This window comes from Chroicocephalus ridibundus, chromosome 2 (genome assembly GCF_963924245.1).
Source record: "Chroicocephalus ridibundus chromosome 2, bChrRid1.1, whole genome shotgun sequence".
NCBI classification, from domain to species: Eukaryota; Metazoa; Chordata; class Aves; order Charadriiformes; family Laridae; genus Chroicocephalus; species Chroicocephalus ridibundus.
This window is the reverse complement of record NC_086285.1, coordinates 118,629,774-118,645,632: the sequence shown is the minus strand read 5'-3', so window position 1 is coordinate 118,645,632 and position 15,859 is coordinate 118,629,774. Positions and strand designations below refer to the sequence as shown.

Below are 15,859 nucleotides of genomic sequence, written 5' to 3'. Positions count from 1 at the left end.
CAGACACCGGAGGACTTGCTTTGGCAAAGTCTGTTACTACCCTCCTAGCAATACACTGAGAGGTTGAGTAGCGCTAAGCATGAAATATGGATCATTGTGACAAGAGCGCATTAAAATCCACTTTTTATTACCTAGTTCTTTGTGATTCTCATGACATTTTTAAGATTATGTATCCAACAAGGCACAAATTGCAGTGTGTGTTGTAGCCTTTATATGAAAGTTAGTTTGGAGTTTGACCGTCTGGTATTGAAATGTCTTTGTTTTGATACAAGGATATCTTTCCGATCTGTTCTGCTTCAAATTCCTGATTTCTGAAAGACAGATCAGTGTCTGAAGGAAAGAATGGCAGGTTGCCAGCATGGTTCAGATGTAGTCAGCTATAAGCCCTGTTTATCTTCTTAAAAGCTGAGGGACCGAACCTGGTCTGTGTGTTGTTCTGGTGACTTTGCAACCTGTTCATTATGAAAAGCACTGTACCCACACGCTCCACAGTGAAACAGCATCCTTAATGCTTCCCTATTTTCCTGGAGGCATAACACATGAATCATGTCAGAGGACAGCTGAGTCTGGTTTGGGTACTGAGTTTTCTTGCACTAAAATACAGTCTGTATTATCTGGCACAACCATCAGAGAGCAAAGCTTATTAGCAGCGGGATTAAGGCTGTTGGCGTGTAGCCAAAGTGTTTAAAGCATTAGTTGCCTTTAAGTTCAGCTTTACTCTCCAGTAGTCTCTGAAATGTGCTGCTGTTTTTAGCTCTGATAGTGACACCGAGTTTTCTTGGGAGAGCCGTATTCCTTGTCTAGCTGGCTTTAGTTCAGTATCATAACATACACTTGTGTGGCGTAATTAATGTCAGTGGCATTGGACCCCAGGTGCTTTAAAGCAGTGCAAAAAAAAAAAAAAAAGGGGTGATGATTTAGAACTAGTTCAGGTCACACCTACACTGCTGCCACCAGTTATTTTCTACTGCTCTAGTAACCACGGGTGGAGTTTTTTCCCCTCTCTGGAAAAACCATTTCACAGTGCTGGGGCTGCAGCTGCCTCAGGCTGTGTGTGTCAGCCTTCATAGGATACCCTTCCCAGAAGAAGCAGCTTATTTAGGGTATTCATTTAATGTTTGCACTTTGCCATTTCAGTAGTACGCAGCAGTCAATGGAAAGGAAGGTTCCTCTGAGCAAAGAGCAGTCGTGTAGGGCTTTCTGTTGTGCACAAACTGAAGACAGCGTTTGCATTATGTGCTGGTGTTTCTTTGACATGGAAGGATGAGGAATGTGTGACTTCTGTTCTTCAACTTTAATGAAGCAGGAATGGAGTTAAATATCAAGCATGGAAGTGCTTGTGTTTGAGGAAACAAGACATCTCTGTGGTGGAAAAACTGACGTTTCTTAACGCTTGAACATACATATTATATCTACCAAGATGTCAATGCAAGAAACTGTTGGCAGTCTTCCCATGTGAGGGGATTTGGAGCATGTATTCTATGTAAATGCTGTCATCCTTCTTGACAAGCATCTAGAAAAGTTTCTTTGTCACTGAAATTATTTACTTTTGGTCAAAGAAATAATTTTGTGTAAGTTCCAGTGTTGGAATGAATGAGTGTAGATGATTTATGACTCCAAAGAACTCTTATCTATCTGCTGCCTTTAGGTGGGGAATACTGAGGAACCAGATGAGATGCCATTGCCAGATTCTGAGAGCGTGTATGTTATTCCTGGAAGTATTTTGCTATGGAAGATAACTCCAAGACCTCCAAATTCAGCGCAGGTCAGCTATGCTTTTGCTTATTGAAAGTGTGTGCTACCCCATTGTTCTGTGTGTTCAACACAAAGCAAATCCATTTGTTGTCTCTTTCATTAGCAAGTCTGCATTTGCCTGTTTATTGCAACAAACTTTCACACTACAGTTGTAGCTCTATAATGTGGGTTTGGAGGGATAACTGCTACAGGCATGACTCCAGAGTTAGTGTAATTTCTCTGGAAAATGGGATGTAGCTAACGCTGTGGGGGATTTCCCCACCTCTTCTCTCCACCCTGCTTCCCATACTGAGGCACCTCCCTTGTGAGAAATCTCTCCTGAAGAGCTTTATTGGAGGGGAGACACTTGCAAAGCTTCCGTACCATGAGTTGGGGTGTGAAGGGCTGTGGAGCTGGCGAGCCAATGGGCAGAGTACAAGGGTATGTGGGCAACTGGCAAGACAAAGAATTGGAACAAGAAAAGGTGCCCTCAGTGGGTTAATCAAGGGGGGGAATCTCTCTACAGAGATAGGGAAAATACCAGTAGGACTGGAAAAAGAAGATAAGACAGAAATAGCGCACTGAGTAATTGGATGCTGGCCTGGTTAAACAGAAACACCGAGGATCACCTACACTCTGCCTAACAGTGCAGTTTTGCTGGTATCTTGAGTATTCCTATCTTGAGTGATTAAATAATAAAAAGGCACTTAGATGTTTGTTTTTAGGCAGCAGCTTTCTTGTGTATTAAGACTAGCAGCTAGAGACGTCACAAAGTCACCTTTTCTTTGTCTCTGAATTTCAGATGTATAATTTTACTAGCTTTGCTATGGCTTTGAATGAGCTGGACAAAGAAATGGAGAGTGTCATTCCCAGAACTGACTGCCGGCTACGACCAGATATCAGAGCCATGGAAAATGGAGAAATAGGTAACTTCAGTTATTGGCAAAGGTGTTTTTATTTCTTGTTAAAACCGAGGGACTGGAAAAAAAGGAAATTCTGCATTCAAGTTGTTAGATGAACTGTTAGAGAGTAGCTACCTATAAAGATATGTTCCTTCGTGCTGCAAGACAGTAGCTCTTTAATGCAGGTGCCTGCAGGTTGTGGTATGCTTCCAGTGAAAGGTGTCACCCGCCTGTACTGGGGCTGATTGGGATGGGGTCAGTTTTCTTCATAGCAGCCCATATATGGTGCTGTGTTTTAGTTTGGTGACCAAAGCAGCATTGATAACAACATCCATCTTTTAGCGATTGCTGAACAACGTTTGCACAGTGTTAAGGCCTTCTCCGTTTCTGGGGTGGGCAAGAGGCTGGAGGGGAGACAGCCAGGACAGCTGTGACCCAGACTGACCAAAGGGATATATTCCATACCAAGTAACATCGTGCTCAGCAATAGGTTGTGTGTGTCGGGGGGAAGTAGCTGTTGTTTGGAGACTGACTTGATGCTGGTTTACTGTTAGCGACAAACCATATTTCTTAACTACAGTAACTGCATAAAGTTTGTCTAGCAGATAGACTGGTAGTATGCAATGTGTTAGTAGCTGGCAGGGTAACTGGTAATGGCTCATAGTCTTCCAAAAGTGATTCTCTCAAATACTACTTTTGAAGATTTTTATGAAATGCTTTTTGAGGATTCAAGTGTGAAAGAGATCGCCTCTCACCTAATGTGCTTCTTCATCTGGCCTACACCTCAAACATTCTTATTATCCTTTCTGCCAAACAGAAGCAACTGTTCTCCTTCTTCAGGACCATGACCTGTGCTACCTTAGTGCATTAACAAAAAAAAAATAAAATAAGGGATGCTGCAGAGAAACAAATTCTTTGTGGTTTGGAAGTGAATATGCCAAACCCTCTTTGATCAGGAACTAAGCACTAGTAACAACTTACCCCAAACCTTAATAAGAAGCAGGTGGTCAGACTTCTGAAATAAATCCAGCATATCTTAGTCAGTTTCCCTACTGAAATAAATTCTAGGTGTGCCACCTCCTCTAGCTCTCATTTGCTGTCACATAAACGCATTTTCAGTGTCCTCAGGCCATGGATAAACATGTATTTAGCAGTCTTAAAGACTAGGATTCCATTGGCTGATCTTGTGCCACAGCTGGCTTGGCTTTGCACTTAGACTAAGCCCGGAAGCTCTTCTGTGTTACGTAGAAGGCTTTTTAAATGGACAACTTTTACTGGTTCCCTTATTTATTTGCTGCGTCAGATGGAGTAATGAACCTGTCTTATATTACACTTTGACATATTCCATATTTTTATTTGTGTATTTTTATTCCTTCAAGATCTAGCTAGTGAAGAAAAGAAGAGGCTAGAAGAAAAACAAAGGACTGCCCGCAAAAATCGTTCGAAGTCAGAGGAAGACTGGAAGACAAGGTTAGTGTGCTCGCCTCTCTGTGTGTATTTATATAAAGGTTTTGAACATTCAGGTTAACTGCCAGTCCACGCCGGTGATGTGCAGTGTTGTGTCAGCATGAAGAGCTGACGCTGTCATCAGGTTTGGTGCCACTGTTGTATTTGCAGATTCAGCCCCTGTGGGCTGCAGTCCTTCCAGAAAGAAGCGTCAGGCTTGGTCTCAGTTCCTTCCCTCTTGCTGCTTGCACACCCATATTCAAATACAAACCATGTTGTCTTTTCTGAGCAGCTCTTGGTTCTGACATGAAAAAGGTGTTGCCACTGATAGCTGCCCATAGGACTGTTGTTGCTGATTAATTTATAATTGACTCAAATTTGCATGCTTGGCCAAAGAGAGGAGGAAATGCTTTCAAATCCGGTGAACTTGATAGCTTATTGCCCATGACTTCGCAGATCAGTGTGCAGGCAATACTGTATTCCCATGGCATACAGTTATTCTCAAAGTTGGTCAAATTATTTTATCACTTAAGTAATTTTCTGCTTTCTGAGAGGGTTACTAACTACAAAAGTTAGAAGAGCTAAGGGAAAAGTTAGCTTACAAGGGATCTGCCAGGACGCTTGTTGGATTTTTTTATTTTTTTTGTACTATAAGATGAGAGAGGTCAGTTGGGAGCTTTTATACACAAGCTAAGTAGAAACTGTGAAAGCATGACTCAGATGCATCTAGTTTGACCAGACAAGGTCTACTTAAAAGTATAGTAATAAACTGGCGGTCTGTTCACAGAAAAAAAAATGGTAGGGCTAAACTCTCTAAAAGCAAGCAAGCTTCATCTCTTCCCTATTAACTAGCTATTAGTACACCCAAACACTGTGGATTAAATATCTTTAAAATGTCTGTTTGTAACTATAAATCACTTTTTTCTTTTTTTCAAATGAAGTCACCCATCATCCCAGAGTCCCAGGTTTGGACATGTCTGCCTTTGTCTTTTTCCTGTGCCTGCTCTCCTGAAGTGTTTGGGTTTGTTTGCCCTGAGACTGGTGGAAAATAACATCTCTGTAGTGCTTCCAAGTAGACATGTTAAATGCTGGACAGCCTTGCACCTCCCTCTTCCTTTCCTGAATTCAGAGTGGTTCTAGCTCTCACCAAGTGCTTTCAAAGCAAGGGATAGGTATATTGTGCTCTTCCCAGTGCCTGAAGTAGCTTAAGTTACAGCTCAAGCTACCTGAGGTTGGTATTGGGAATTGGGGGATTCCCAGGGAGAAGCTCAGAGCAAAGGTTTTCAGGGTGTGTAGGTAGTGCAGACACCATTCAAAAAGTTCTTCAGTTGCTGTTGTGCTGGTACTGTAGACCTGCTCAGCGCTTGCCTGGGATATTCTTTAAGAACTCTTTGTTTTCCAAGATGTTTCTAAAGCTTTGGCAGAAAATTTCTAGTGTCTGATCTCTCTAGCAGGAATGCAAAGTGTCACATTCTCCAAAGGATGAATGTGAAGTGTGTAGGAAGAGTTGTAATTTTTTGGGGGAAAAATGCATGCCGTGAAGGGAAACTCTCAGAAGGTCAACTGTAGGCTTTGATCTGCAGTGTGATATAAACTGATGTAAACTACTGCAGTTTCCTTGCCACAGAAAAGCAGGGTTCTTACTTTGTCTAGTAGAGTTCCTCCCTCATAAGACAATTCTCCAAAGTGCCTAGTGATTTTTTTATGATTATTTTTAATCCACTTTAGAAGCGGGGTCTTGGTATTTATGAAGAAGTGATTTATGTGGAACACTTAATGTTTTAGAGACTGACCAGTAGTCTTAAGCCTTGCGTAAAAGACCAGTTCTGAAACACAGCAGTGGTCTGTTGCTTTTGATGAAAATCAGTCCCTTTTCTCCTGTCACTTGCCTGGCTAGATTATTAGATTGCTTTGGTTCTCCTGTGTCTCTCAGACTTCGTTCTTCCCATCGCCTTTCCCCTTCCTTTTGAAGCAGGTGGTCACTGGAGGAGGGGCACATTGCCCTGACCCGTACAAGTGTGGAAGACACACTAGTGAGGTAGTGGGTGGCAGGATTCCTTAATCTGAGAGATGAGGTAACTGTGCTTATAGCCCCGCCTCTCGGCAAATGCTTGGCTTTGGGCTCTGGAATGAGCTGCGATTACCTCTGAAAGGAGGAGGTGAACTAGACATATGCGCAGACCAGTTACTCGTCCTGCGTGGAGGCGATGTGAACCACATTCACCAGGGGTGAATGACTTCTGTCGACTTCAGTTCACTTCACCAGGCCAGCAGGAGAACCACTGAAGTGTTCAACTGTTCAGTTTACCACCATGAAGACAGTGCAAGGCATTTCTTCCGATACGTATCTCGATCCTTTTCAGCCAAGGAAGACTTGCCTATGAGCTGCCCTGCTTTGTAACACAACCCTGCAATACTGGCAGCCTTTATGCTTTTGCTTTTTAAAGAGATCAAGTCATATTTGGTCCAAATGTGCTTTAATTTCTGTTCTGAAACCTTACGGTACCCTAGAGGGGAAGAGCCGAGTTAAAATAAGCTGCCTTGCACACGCATGATTTACTTAAGTGAGTGTGTTCACCGCAGTGAGGCATATAAAAGAACTGGCTTTTGTGGCCAATGAGGAGGTGAAAGGAATCTGTGGAGCATATTAACCACAGAAACAGGTTCTAGCAAGCTGACTTGTGCCACAAACATGGCTTGGCGAAACACAACAAGAAGTTGACATGCCAGAGGTCTGGTGCTGTGCAGCGTCTGCTGTTGGGGCAGGAAGTCGAGTAGCTGAACCCGGAGAGAAAGCAGCGTTCAGTAACGGGCTGCAGGATGGACAGAAATGCGTGTGGGAGAGGAGGAAGGAGGACAAACTTCCATGCCATGGAGATTTTGAGAGGGTTGTACTCACCACTGGGGGATGCTTGCCAGCAGTATGGCTTTAAGTGCACTTTATTTTACAGATAGATAGTCCTCCAATAAAAGGTTATATACACACGCACGTGTAATCTCTGCATGTGCATACACAGTGCCTCCAGGCTAGGCAGGAAGGGGAGAAGGAAGGAAAGAAAGAAGGTGCTAAACTTCAGTGATCCCAGCAACAACCAGCTTAGCAAAAGCCTGCAAGTAACTTCAAGCAGACAGCGTCAGCTTTCTGGCCATTCAGACGAGCTCCCCACGGCTAACAGCATAATGCGACACTTAAGTTGTAAAAAGCCAGGACTTTCCCTGCAGCCTGTGGTGGTATTTCATCTATACCGAGGGTAGGTGGCACACTTGGTCTGAGTTGAGTGCGTTGCAAAACAAGGCTTTTAAAAACAACGGGAGATGTAGATCCTGGGAAAATAATGTTTTTCTGTTTTCAGGACTGCAGTGCTTGTGGTGTTTACATGTCTTGCCCAAACTGTTACTGCTTACGCATGCCAAAATGATTGTTCACAACTGCTTTGAAGTAAAACTGTTACTTGTCCTTTTTGTGATAGTTGTGACTGCTTCAAGTGACAAAATAACTGGTGTCAGTAATTTCACCTGAGAGACACTTAAGTGCTGTGGCAAATGGGGATATCTAGCTGCTGAAGATGACTTTAAATCCACTTACGAATTTAAAACCAAGAGGGCTCCTGCAATCACAGTAATTCCTTTGAACAGTAAACTGCTAAAGCAGCAGCAAAGCAGTTCTGAACTTCCATAAAAGTGTGCGTTAATAGCTTCACTAACATGCTCTTTGTTTCCTTGCAGATGGTTCCACCAAGGCCCCAATCCCTATACTGGTACACAGGACTGGCTTTATTCTGGCAACTACTGGGACAGAAACTACTTTAACTTGCCTGATATTTATTAAAATGCAATGAGGAGCCTGTGACTGATACAAATAAGTCTTAATCTGTTTTAATGTTTTCCCTTGTTTTACTTATCTCCTGAAAAAAACTGACATGTTATCAAACAGAATATTAAGCGTCTCCACAGTAAATCTGGTGGTACATGATCTGCAGTCCCATAAGTAGGGGAATAATTTTTCTGGCTGATGGTGGGTCCTGCATGGACAAAGTTAAGTCGCCGTGGTTTCGAGCTGCCCTGTTTGCTGAATCCACCTATATTAGGTTGTGGTGTATGAGGAATAGAACACCTTCGGCTGTTCTGTGAATACTTTCTTTCGTAGATAACACTGGCACAAGTAAAACTGGTTTTATTTATCGTGACATGGGAATGTTTAAAAGCACACATGGTAATTGCAATATTCTGTTCTTTAATGAAGAAGGGTGTGTCACTTTTGTAAAGATGTAATTTTTCATAAAGTGACTTTTCTTTTACTAAAATAACTCCCTTAAATCCTGCGCTCTGGTTGGAGATTCCAGAAGTGTTCCCGTCTCTGGAGCATTAATGCAGTTGTTTAAGCTGGTAACATTACTCAGAGGTATTTATTCAATGTTTTGTGCAGTGTGTTTTGAATTTTGGTCTCCTGTTTTGCTACCAGCCTTATGGCTTAAGGAATTAAGAGCCATTTAAATTATCTACGGATTTGATTTGAACTGCACACTAATAACAGGTTTTAAAAGAATCTGTTTCATGCACTAGAAGTTCTGGTGCCCAGCACCACTGCAAAAAGGCAAGAACCTAATCAGTCCAGGAGCCGGTGGAACATGGTGTAGGGGGGGAGAGGACCTGTGTCTGTACTGTGCAAACTCCCTGGGAGGAAGTCTTGTGCATTTCAAAGGTAGTCCAGCACCTCAGTGAGGCCTCCTGTGCACAGCTGCTTTACCCCTTTTCGGTGGGGTGCATTCAATCTTAGAGTGTAAGTTTATATTGAACTGTGTACAGAGCTTCTAGAGGGCGAGCTGCTCTTTGTACAATATTTTAACTGCTGTCTGGAGGTTAGTGTTAATCGAATAATTGCTACTAAATAAAGGCTTTGAAACTTCTTGCACCTAAAGTGAGTGGTGTTTGACAGCGCTGACCCTTTCTGAGCAAGCCTACTCCAAAAGCTGCTGCAATGAAGATGTACATTGTGCTTCATGGACCTCTTGTCTCCTGAGGAGGAACAGTCTCCATATGGGGGATGGATGGGGAACTGAGAGCTTTCTCCTTGAATATGCAGTGAGGCGGCAGCTCTAGCCTTGAGGGTGGACTACTGAAACGGTGAATAAGGCAGTGAGACGCTTGCTATTTTTATTCTGGGCACTACTAGAATTACCCAGGCTAGTGATGCTGAGACATATTTGCATAGATAAGGGAAAGCCTTTGGCAGTCTGTCATGCGAGGGCCTAGTCCTCCCAGTGAGCTGTAGATGCAGAAATCGAACACCTGCACTGTCTCTTGGAAGCCTCACCTCTGCACTCGAGCCTCTACTCTGGCCAGCATTTCTTCAAGTCGGTCTTAATTCCCGTGCAACTTCCAAGTGGGATTCTGAGCTATGTAGAAGCAGTCTGGTGGGTCAGTGCTTCAGCAGGTCACACAGCACTGAACGCTCACTGCTAGGGAGCACAAAGCATTTAGTTCCTGCTTGCCCGCCCCGGTTCAAGAAGGGGGAAAGTCTATACAACATTAACTTTCCTTCTTTTGTTTTGAGCGACTTCTGTTTCATAAGAACAGATTTGTTTTTTTTCTAGACCTATACTTCACGAGCCTGGCATATTTATGTGACCATACCTGTAGTTGTGAAACCTCTAAAGCAAAGTAAAGGTACTTTTTCTTAACCCCTTCCTTGATGCATATCCTCAGCTGTCCTCCTCAATAAACCCCTGTGGTTTGAGTGAATCGCCCGTGGGTGAGGACAACTCATTCCTCTAGTTGAATGTTTGACTGAGCTCTTGCGCACAACATCTGTGCACAGTTCCTTCCTAGAGTGTGTAACGCCAGCAGCATCGACTACGCCTGGTTACACGGAACTAACTTTGGCTCTGGATGTAAGCTGTCGGTACGGCTGGGGCTTATGCATACACCGTGTCAGCACACTGAAGAAGCTGGGCCACTCTTCAGTGAAACAGCTGCAGCAGATGTGTCTCAGTGGTCATAATTCACACAAAGTTAACATTCCGGATGTTGTGCTGTGCTGGGAAAGTATAAAACACAGGGGAATGCAGTGCTAATTACTGGCTTTGTTGGACCATTTGCATTAAGTTGTTGAATTTATTGCAATGTCAGCTCTGTTCCTCCTGAACTCTTCCTCGCTTCTCAACCTGTTCAAAAAAATAACATGAACTTAGTAGAAAGCGTGCAGCGAGAACTACTTTAATTGCTACCTACAATGAGGGTATTTTGCCACATTCTGAATATTACACAAATGCTAAAAGATGTCTATAAATGTGAGATTAAAAACTTGGTTACTTTAGACTAAAACCAGAGGAAGACCAGTACTACCAATTGCAAAGTGTAAACGAGCAGAGGAAGACATTGGCTCTCTTACATATGACAAATAGTTTAACCACTGGTCTTAAACCTTGTTTTATTTTGAAAAGGCTTAAATTAAGCTTTTAGTAGCATCTCCCTAGGCGAGACCCATGCAAGAAGCAAAGTTCTTCATGACCCTGCTTTGGGAATGAGCCCTGACATAATGGTTATCTATCCTGCAGTACCCAAACTTTCTGCAAGAGCATTTATACCTGTGTGCTTATCACCAGCTGGTGAGCTTTGTCTTGGCGGACATCACATCATCCAGAGGGATGGCAACCAAGCAAACACTGGGTAGGGGGGGGCTCAGCCCTGGTTTCCCCGCAGAATTAAAATTGGGGCCTGCCGTATCTGTTTCCTCATCAGCTGGCCTGGCTGCTGGGACTGGCACCGTAACGAATCTCCCAGCACCTCCGTCTTGCTGTTCAAAGGCAGCATGGCCAGGAATAGGTTTCCAGTCCTGTGCCTTCTGAACGTTAGAGCCCACTAAAATGAAAGGTGGAGCGTTTCCCCTCTTGCTGTCTTCTTGCATCACATAAATGGGAGCAGATGCTTGTGACGGCTGACCGCATTGTTGATTTTCCCCCCTGGAAAGCCGGAGGGTTGCCTGGGAATAAGAAACAGCAGTTCCAGCAGGAAGGGATGGTGGTGGTTTTTGGCCTTGTCTCAAGTCAGTTAGGCAATAGAGGGTCCACACGTTAGAAGGTGGTGGTGGCTGTCCTGCTTCACTTGATGCCATGGCTACAAAGATAAAAGTGAGAGTGCTGGTATCAGGAGCAGCGCATTCCAGTCACATTGTAAATCCTTATGTCTAAACCAAAGGTAGCTACACTTGGGAGAAAGCAAGCATGTTAGAGAAGGGAGCTGGGATAGCAAACACGGTTTGGTATGTGGCTGACAAACACGTGCAGCCTAGAAAAAGTTAAACTGTTTATGGTCAGAGCTCTGGCTCTATTTGTAGCCAGGCTTTTCTAGGTAACCATTTGCCTGGTATTTCTGAAGGATGGTTGTTTTTTTTTTAAAGAGCCAATCTTAATTTACAAGTCTGCCTACGCTCAGCTCTCCTCTACAAAATGCTTTGCTGAGACCTCACAGCTGTACTACTTCTGGGGCCTGGGACAGGGCTTGAACAGATGCTGCAGTGGCAGGGACCGCCACCCTGGAGGGTTTGTCCAGCTGGGCCTGGGAGGAGCGGGGCGCATGTCACCACAGGGACGAGGTGCTGGTGGGCAAGAAAGACGGAACGCCAGCTCTCTTACCGCTTGTCAAACTGATGACCAGTGCTTAGCCCACTCAGCCCAGCTGCAGAAACTCGCCAAGCTCAAGACAGCACAGGCAACCACCACCATTTATTTTTCTTTTTCCTATGTGGAAAATCTCCTAGGTCAGTGCTGGAATATGAGATCTTTCAGAGGAGGAGACTCAAAACTAGGGCTCCAACTGGTCGCTTCTCTTCAGCCACAGGGCACGTGTGTGACATCTTAGGTCCCTAACACCTGTTTCAGAAAATATGGCTTGTTTTGAGCAAGACCATTTGGCATCAATGGGCACCTTCCCACAGATGCAATATGCGCTCTTGGCTGCATATTTGCCCGCGGCAGTCTTGCCCAAAGCCAGCCACATCTCTTGGAACAGACGGCAGGGAGATCTAACACATGTGCACTGGGGCCAAGCAGATGGTGTTGGTACAGTAGTTGCTTAGAAATCATCTCTATCCCTGTGTTGCACTGACATAGGTGCTTTTCCATTTAATGACCACCGATGAAGCTGTAGAGCTGGAAACTGAAACAGGAAGATGACACACAGACCCAGATTTTCTTACCTGACAAGACATAAACTTGCTCAGCTGATTCCACTTGCGCTGTAGATTCGGTTCTCTCAGGATGGTACGCTAAATCATCAGCACGTGGACCTAAGGTTGTAGCGCTCGAGCCCTGGCCTGCATTTAGAGGCTGCTCAGTCTCTACCAGACAAGCTGTTTGGTCTACAAAGGGAATGATTATTTTCCGTGGAAACTGCTCTACATAAGGTGCCACCTCCACACCCTCATAAGGTGCAACCTCTGCGCCCATAACTGGCTCACCATCCCACCACAGTGTTACAGCCTCAGTGGTTGAGGTAACCTCAGCGTCGTTGCAGGAAGGCACAGCCTGCAATGGACCTTGAGGAGCAGGTGATGGGAGTGGTGGTGGTGAAAGAGGTGATGGTGATGGGTCTTCCCCCAGGGTGGCCGAGGAAGCTTGATTTACATCATCATCTGTTGAAACATCAGCCTGGCTGTCTGAGGGCCCTAGTTCTCCAGCTATGGAGGACGGGCTCTGCACTGCTGGTTGTGACCTAACAGCCTCTACGATAGGCTCGGCTGCTGGGACAGCAGCAACATCTTCAGCAGCACCTTCTACTGGTGTAAGTTCATTCTCTGAGGTCTGAGAGTCTTCGTAAAGAGTCTGCACGCTGGTTGCCACATCCCTCACAGAACAAAAAGAGTCAGTGTTACCTAGCACATGGGCAGCAAGCTGTGTAGACTCAGCGGGGACGTACACCAGTTCAGGTCCCTCGGGGGATGGAGGTCTAGCAGATCCAGGGGGGGATTTGCTTTCTGACACGGAACTGGCAATTGATGGGTGTTGAGTTGCTTTGGAGCTATATTGAATTTCAGGTTCTTTAAGGAGCTGGTCTTCCTCGGTGTCCGTACACTTGTCCTTTTGCTTGGGCTCCCCAGAAAACGAAGGATCTGTGTGCTCGGAGGTCTTCGCTTCCAGTCCCTCCTTCATGTTTTCTGCAAGGTAAAAGGCACATAATGGCAATACAAGAGCAACTGTTTCCGTTGAAATAAAATGAAGAGCGGTTTCAGCACCAACTCCATTAGAGGCTCTACAGGACATCTATGAGGCTTCCCGGGTTGCAGAGATGGAATGGTTTAAGGGGGGGTTGCTGCTTGCCTATCAATAAGGGGCTGGGAAATTCCGAGAGCACTGGTAGCACTTCAAAACCTCGGAAGCCTTAACTGTATTCCTGATCCTGCAGGGGCTGCTGGGGCTTCTCTTCAATGCTGTAACTCCCTTAGTGTGCAGCTCTCAATCTACAGACCAAGGCTGTCTCAAGCGCTGGCTGGTTCCAGGCTTCCTTGGCACCCAGCTTGGTGGCCTTTCTCAAGAAAGGGGGTATTTGAAGCTGCTGATGCTTACGGTAACCAGATGATGGAGACCCAAACCAGTGACGCAGAGACAAAGAGGCTGTGGGCTAGACAATGCGCCCTTATCACTGCTCCCACACAACCTTCAGGTGGCATCATGTATTCCAGCCCTTACAGCCAAACCTGGGGAGCAGCTGAGAGCTCCCAGCACTTCCCAAGGTAATCGGCATCCCGCAGAACTAAATCATCTTTCTATAAAGGGATACAATGGCTCTTTGCAAAGAACAGCTAAGTGGGAAGTCACTATTCCGCTGAGGGGGTGGTAGGTCGCACTGCAATGTCTGAAAATGACCCGAGGCATCCGGGCTCTCCTCTCTGCTCAAGGAGAAAGTACAGCATCCCAGGGGACTAATTCTTCCCACATTAAACAGAAGCAAATCATCAGCATGTGGACCTAAGGTTGGTGGACCTAAGACCTTGAGCCATGGCCTGCATTTAGAGGCTGCTCAGTCTCTACCAGACAAGCTGTTTGGTCTACAAAGGGAATGATTATTTTCCGTGGAAACTGCTCTACATAAGGTGCCACCTCCGCACCCTCATAAGGTGCAACCTCTGCGCCCATAACTGGCTCACCATCCCACCACAGTGTTACAGCCTCAGTGGTTGAGGTAACCTCAGCGCCGTTGCAGGAAGGCACAGCCTGCAATGGACCTTGAGGAGCAGGTGATGGGGGTGGTGGTGGTGAAAGAGGTGATGGTGATGGGTCTTCCCCCAGGGTGGCCGAGGAAGCTTCATTTACATCATCATCTGTTGAAACATCAGCCTGGCTGTCTGAGGGCCCTAGTTCTCCAGCTATGGAGGACGGGCTCTGCACTGCTGGTTGTGACCTAACAGCCTCTACGATAGGCTCGGCTGCTGGGACAGCAGCAACATCTTCAGCAGCACCTTCTACTGGTGTAAGTTCATTCTCTGAGGTCTGAGAGTCTTCGTAAAGAGTCTGCACGCTGGTTGCCACATCCCTCACAGAACAAAAAGAGTCAGTGTTACCTAGCGCATGGGCAGCAAGCTGTGTAGACTCAGCGGGGACGTACACCAGTTCAGGTCCCTCGGGGGATGGAGGTCTAGCAGATCCAGGGGGGGATTTGCTTTCTGCCACGGAACTGGCAACTGATGGGTGTTGAGTTGCTTTGGAGCTATATTGAATTTCAGGTTCTTTAAGGAGCTGGTCTTCCTCGGTGTCCGTACACTTGTCCTTTTGCTTGGGCTCCCCAGAAAACGAAGGATCTGTGTGCTCGGAGGTCTTCGCTTCCAGTCCCTCCTTCATGTTTTCTGCAAGGTAAAAGGCACATAATGGCAATACAAGAGCAACTGTTTCCGTTGAAATAAAATGAAGAGCGGTTTCAGCACCAACTCCATTAGAGGCTCTACAGGACATCTATGAGGCTTCCCGGGTTGCAGAGATGGAATGGTTTAAGGGGGGGTTGCTGCTTGCCTATCAATAAGGGGCTGGGAAATTCCGAGAGCACTGGTAGCACTTCAAAACCTAGGAATCATTAACTTAGGAGCAGGTGATGGTGGTGATCCTGCAGTGATCCTGATCCTGCAGTGATGGCTACATTCTTATCTACTGCCCACGCACATTGTCACACTTACGGTTTAAAAGACTAAACCTTTTATGTTAAGCACATCACTAGTTAAATAGAAGCAGGTGCTTTCTGAAGAGGCCTGGCTTTTCAATAGCCTAGCACCAACATGCCTCTTCCACGTGACCAGATACGGACGGGATGCATCCCATCAAAAGTGAAAACTACTCACAAGTATTTGGGTTGGAACATTGTCTCAAAATTTGTCAAAAGAACAAAGAGCAACTATCTTACCGCGAGCAACCTCAAACTTATGAACCAGTTCTGTTATATCCAGATCTGGATGCCCTGAAAACAGAAGCAGAAATCAAGCCTGAGCAGGACAGCACTCTCAAATAGCTCAGCTCTTCAGATGAAGCACCGGCAGGAACAAACCTTTTCGAAAGATGACAAGATCTTGGAAATAGAGAGCAAAAAACTCGGCAATGTCATCCGGTTTGTCTTCCATGACAGCCCAGCTCACTCCCTCGAGCAGGATCTGGAGGCCATATGGAACGTGCTTGATCATTGAAGACTCCATCCTTGCCCACTCAAGCCGGCTTACAGTTTCTCATCTGTAGGAACAGAACCCCTCGGGTGAGTGCCCACCCTGCCCCGGTGTGGGGTGTCCATCGCCGGCGGTG

General features: G+C 45.5%; 2 protein-coding genes across 7 annotated transcripts in view; one reads left to right on the top strand and one right to left on the bottom strand.

The window, feature by feature from the left end:
• The window catches only part of OSBPL1A (oxysterol binding protein like 1A), a 73,379-nt gene extending 64,385 nt beyond the window's left edge, over nucleotides 1-8,994 (top strand). For all 6 annotated transcript variants that reach the window (XM_063326727.1, XM_063326728.1, XM_063326732.1 and 3 more), the window contains 4 exons: nucleotides 1,649-1,765; nucleotides 2,537-2,660; nucleotides 4,016-4,106; nucleotides 7,809-8,994. In XM_063326727.1, the coding sequence (XP_063182797.1) occupies nucleotides 1,649-1,765; nucleotides 2,537-2,660; nucleotides 4,016-4,106; nucleotides 7,809-7,911 (435 nt within the window). In that variant the 3' untranslated portion in view covers nucleotides 7,912-8,994. The remainder of the gene's footprint in view (nucleotides 1-1,648; nucleotides 1,766-2,536; nucleotides 2,661-4,015; nucleotides 4,107-7,808) is intronic.
• A 5,068-nt stretch (nucleotides 8,995-14,062) lies between these two features.
• CABYR (calcium binding tyrosine phosphorylation regulated) lies at nucleotides 14,063-15,794 on the bottom strand. Its single transcript, XM_063324083.1, has 3 exons — nucleotides 15,612-15,794; nucleotides 15,481-15,524; nucleotides 14,063-15,028 (listed from the first exon to the last, which is right to left on the bottom strand). The coding sequence occupies exons 1-3, from the start codon at nucleotides 15,754-15,756 to the stop codon at nucleotides 14,063-14,065; spliced, it is 1,155 nt and encodes a 384-aa protein (XP_063180153.1). The 5' UTR covers nucleotides 15,757-15,794.
• Between the last annotated feature and the right edge of the window lie 65 nt (nucleotides 15,795-15,859).